Source organism: Amphimedon queenslandica, unplaced genomic scaffold (genome assembly GCF_000090795.2).
Source record: "Amphimedon queenslandica unplaced genomic scaffold, v1.1 AMPQUscaffold_13216, whole genome shotgun sequence".
NCBI classification, from domain to species: Eukaryota; Metazoa; Porifera; class Demospongiae; order Haplosclerida; family Niphatidae; genus Amphimedon; species Amphimedon queenslandica.
Genome location: NW_003546548.1, coordinates 40,328 through 44,024, shown reverse-complemented (window position 1 = coordinate 44,024; position 3,697 = coordinate 40,328). Strand labels below are relative to the sequence as shown.

Genomic DNA, 3,697 nt, shown 5'->3' with positions numbered 1-3,697 from the left:
CTTTTGATCCATACAATGTACTTTACATTAAAGTTGAACCTATGGTAAGTAAAGTCTAGCTACTATGTATTATCGGAGCTTGCCTAATGTAACTGGGCAAAAACTAGGTAGTATGATTTTAATATATGTATGTCAAATTTACATGTTTACTATACCTACTTTCCTAACATACCGTATACGGCTGGTAATTTATGAGGGTTCAATATTTCACTTTTTCTCCAAAATTTCTTAGAAGCTAATATTTGTGGGATACAAAATTCATGGCTGGCACTTAGCAAACTTCTTTTCACTAGCAATAGCTTCCAATACATGGCTTATAATGGAATATGGAGTAATAGACAAAGACTCTGGCTCCTCAACTGACTTGAAAATAATAGTTTGAGCTCTGCATGCATGGCCTGACCAGGCCGGTTAGTTAGTTTTTCATGTGTTGGTGGTAGGAGTTAAAATTTTGTGGATATAAATGAACCCTGAAATTGACGAAAATTAACACCTCACGAACCGTATGGTATATCATGTATCATCACAGTTTTCTTTTGTTAATAGAGCATTCAACACAGCCAATCATTGTTAATCCAGGTAAGGAGAGATGGCAAGAGAATAACATACATGTATTGTTCTAGGTGTTCATGATCTTGAGCTCAAAGTTGATCAAGTTTCTAAACTACGAGACATTGCTAACGAATTGCAGGATAAGTTTGATTATCTTGTTCTTGCAGTGAAAAAGTCACTTGAAAATAATTTCATTGATATAGAAGATGCAAAAATGTTGATACATGGATGCTTAAAGAGAAAAGCTCGTGTTGTGTCTCAGCTGCTACCCTGCATTAATATTCTTAAGAAGGTTAACAATTTTAAAGGTTTTTTTGAGTTTCTAAGTGAACATGATTTCATTGGGTTCCTCAATTACAAGCTATTAAAAAAATTATCTAAACTTGTCGATGATGATAAGCTTAATGAACGTTTTGCTGAGTACGAAAAAGAATATGCGAAGTTACTAAGTGCAGGCTCCTTTAAAAATTTGATACCTTTATTTGAAAAGCGATCAGACCTGTCTCCTACTGCTCCACTTGGATTACCTTATGTTTCCTTTTGTGTTGAAAAACCTGATTCATTCACTAGTGCTCATGATTGCCTCTCAACCTTCGATGAATTCTCATGGTCACAAGATATGTTTTTAAAACAATTACAAAAGAAATGCATTATCATCACTTATGCTATACTACCATGTGTTCTTGATGATGTCATGAGAGATCTCAAGGATCCAGTGATATTGAAGGAGCTAAAGGACAACGACATTACTGTAATTGAATTACCACAAGAAGAGGAAGGTACATTTAAGATAATGCAGTATATAAAATTATTTTTATTTTCTAATTTTTTACAGAAGATTTTGAGGGCAAGGAGGAAGGTACATGTGTACTTTTATATACACCTGTAACTAGCTTTTATTGGTTGTATACAATTATTTTTTATATTTATGTTTTCAGACCCACAGATTGAATCCACTGCTAAAGCAGAACCAGTATGTCAGTATGATAATTAATTTTCAATCATAATTTTTTGTTTAGAGGGTTGGTGCTTCTTCAATCGTACATACCACATCATCTGAGGGTAACATTCACACCACAAGCACTACTACTTTGGTATTTACAGTTACAGTAAATTATGCATACACACATGTAACTAATTACTAGTCTAGTACTGTCAAGAGTACATAATTTACAGAGAGTGTCTAACCATACTATAATAGCTGAAACATCACCGCGTAGCCTTTTCTTGTACATCTTTGGGCATTCCCGCATACTGGGTGTGGATGAGTAGGAAAAAATGGCCGCCAAGTTTGTTCAACAAGGTTTACTGGCCGTTTTGGTGCCTCTGCTATAGCAGTACTCAGACTTCAGCAGCATTATAAAGTGTACTAGTATGATGTCTAAAGCTTCTTCAAGTTTTCTCCACTGTTTTTTATGTTAACTTCTACACGTGTTTTTAGTAAGTACACCCACGCTTGTGGTCTCACGTGACTTAGTTCTACGCAGTCATGTTTCAGCTACTATAGTGCAGTTAGACACTCTCTGTAAATTATGTACTCTTGGTACTGTGTATATAAGAGCACTGCATAGCGAAATAGGCAATACAAGGAAACATAACAATGTAGTGGGAGTTTTTGGTGACACTTATATTTTGGTGATTTCATGATTGCAATGTATTGGCTATGTTTATATTATGTAAATGAGTAATTATCTAAATCTTAATTTTATAGACAAGTGAAGCTAACATTCAACAAGAAGTGTCCCTTTTTGAACACAGGGCTGAGCCTACATCAATTCAAAAAGAATTTAAAAGTTCTAATTTGGTATGATGATAAATTGTATATTAGCTTTATTAAATTACATACATGTACATGCAGAACAGAGAGTTGATAAAGTCTATAGAATTCGATACTAAACCTGAGGTGGTAGCTGGTCTACTTGAAGCTGGAGCTAATCCTAATGTTTGTAACTACATATACATGTATAATGTACCGTATAGCAGGAAATTTTGGAGGGAATTAAATTTGGCGAATTTGGCATTTTTGCCAAAATTAAATCCGCCATTTTGAGCCATTATACGCATGCTCAATGGCACATGGCTACCAATTCACCAAATTAAAATCCGCCAATCACCAAAATTTAGCAATTTGCCAAAATTTAGCAATTCGCCAAATTTTAGTCCCTCCAAAATTTTCTGCTATACGGTACATGTATAAGTATTACTGCAATATTCTACTTTTTATAATAGTATTTATATGGTGGTGCTACTGCTCTTATTATAGCCATTGAAAAAGATTATATTGATGTTGTTAAATTGTTACTGGAAAAAGGAGCTGATCCTAATTGTTGTGTTAAGGTTTGTAGCTACATGTACTGTAATTTTTATTTGTTATAATAGTATTATTCCGGTGGTCCTACTGCTCTTATTAAAGCCATCAAGAATAAAAACATTGGAATTGTTGAAGTGCTACTTGAAAAAGGAGCTGATCCTAATATTGGTTCTGACACTGTAAGCTGCCAGTACAATTATGATATAATACATTTATAAGTAGCAGCCCAGTGAATGTATACATGTGTATAGAGATATATGATTAGACTATTTCTGAAAAAGATTGGGTAATAACCTTTTTAAGCATCAAAACTATACATTAATAATTTTAATTTACTGTATAGTTGGTAATTTTCAAGCATTCAATGTTTCAAGTTTTCCCCAAAAAAATTTTAAAAGCTAATATTTCAGGGTATAACTTCATGGGTACAAATATCTGGCAATTAATGCACTTTTTTCACTTGGATACTAGTGTTGTTTTAGTTAACTAAAACTAAAACTAATAATACTTTTAGTTTGGCCTTGTTGACTTTTAGTTAACTAACTATAACTAACTAAAACAATTTTTACTCAAAAATAACTAACTATAAACTAACTAAAAAAATTTTTACCCCTTCATAACTAACTATAAACTAACTATACTTAACTTTAATGCTTCAAAACTAACTATAACAAATAATATTGGTAGAAATAAAACTAAAACACTTATCTATTTGATACATTATATACTCTTGTTCAGGCTTGTTGCAAAAATAACAACTGTCATCATCAGCATGTCACATGCATGTCAGGTATACATATACATGTGCTAGTCAGTGGTCTGGTAGTTGGTACA

The 3,697-nt window shown here is 32.9% G+C and overlaps 1 protein-coding gene across 1 annotated transcript in view; it reads left to right on the top strand.

The window, feature by feature from the left end:
- The window catches only part of LOC109584354 (ankyrin repeat, PH and SEC7 domain containing protein secG-like), a 15,308-nt gene that overhangs the window by 1,479 nt on the left and 10,132 nt on the right, over positions 1-3,697 (top strand). The window contains exons 4-12 of the mRNA XM_020000071.1: positions 547-579; positions 624-1,331; positions 1,388-1,411; positions 1,491-1,525; positions 1,572-1,646; positions 2,264-2,356; positions 2,411-2,494; positions 2,782-2,889; positions 2,932-3,042. Coding sequence (XP_019855630.1) covers positions 547-579; positions 624-1,331; positions 1,388-1,411; positions 1,491-1,525; positions 1,572-1,646; positions 2,264-2,356; positions 2,411-2,494; positions 2,782-2,889; positions 2,932-3,042 — 1,271 coding nt within the window. The remainder of the gene's footprint in view (positions 1-546; positions 580-623; positions 1,332-1,387; positions 1,412-1,490; positions 1,526-1,571; positions 1,647-2,263; positions 2,357-2,410; positions 2,495-2,781; positions 2,890-2,931; positions 3,043-3,697) is intronic.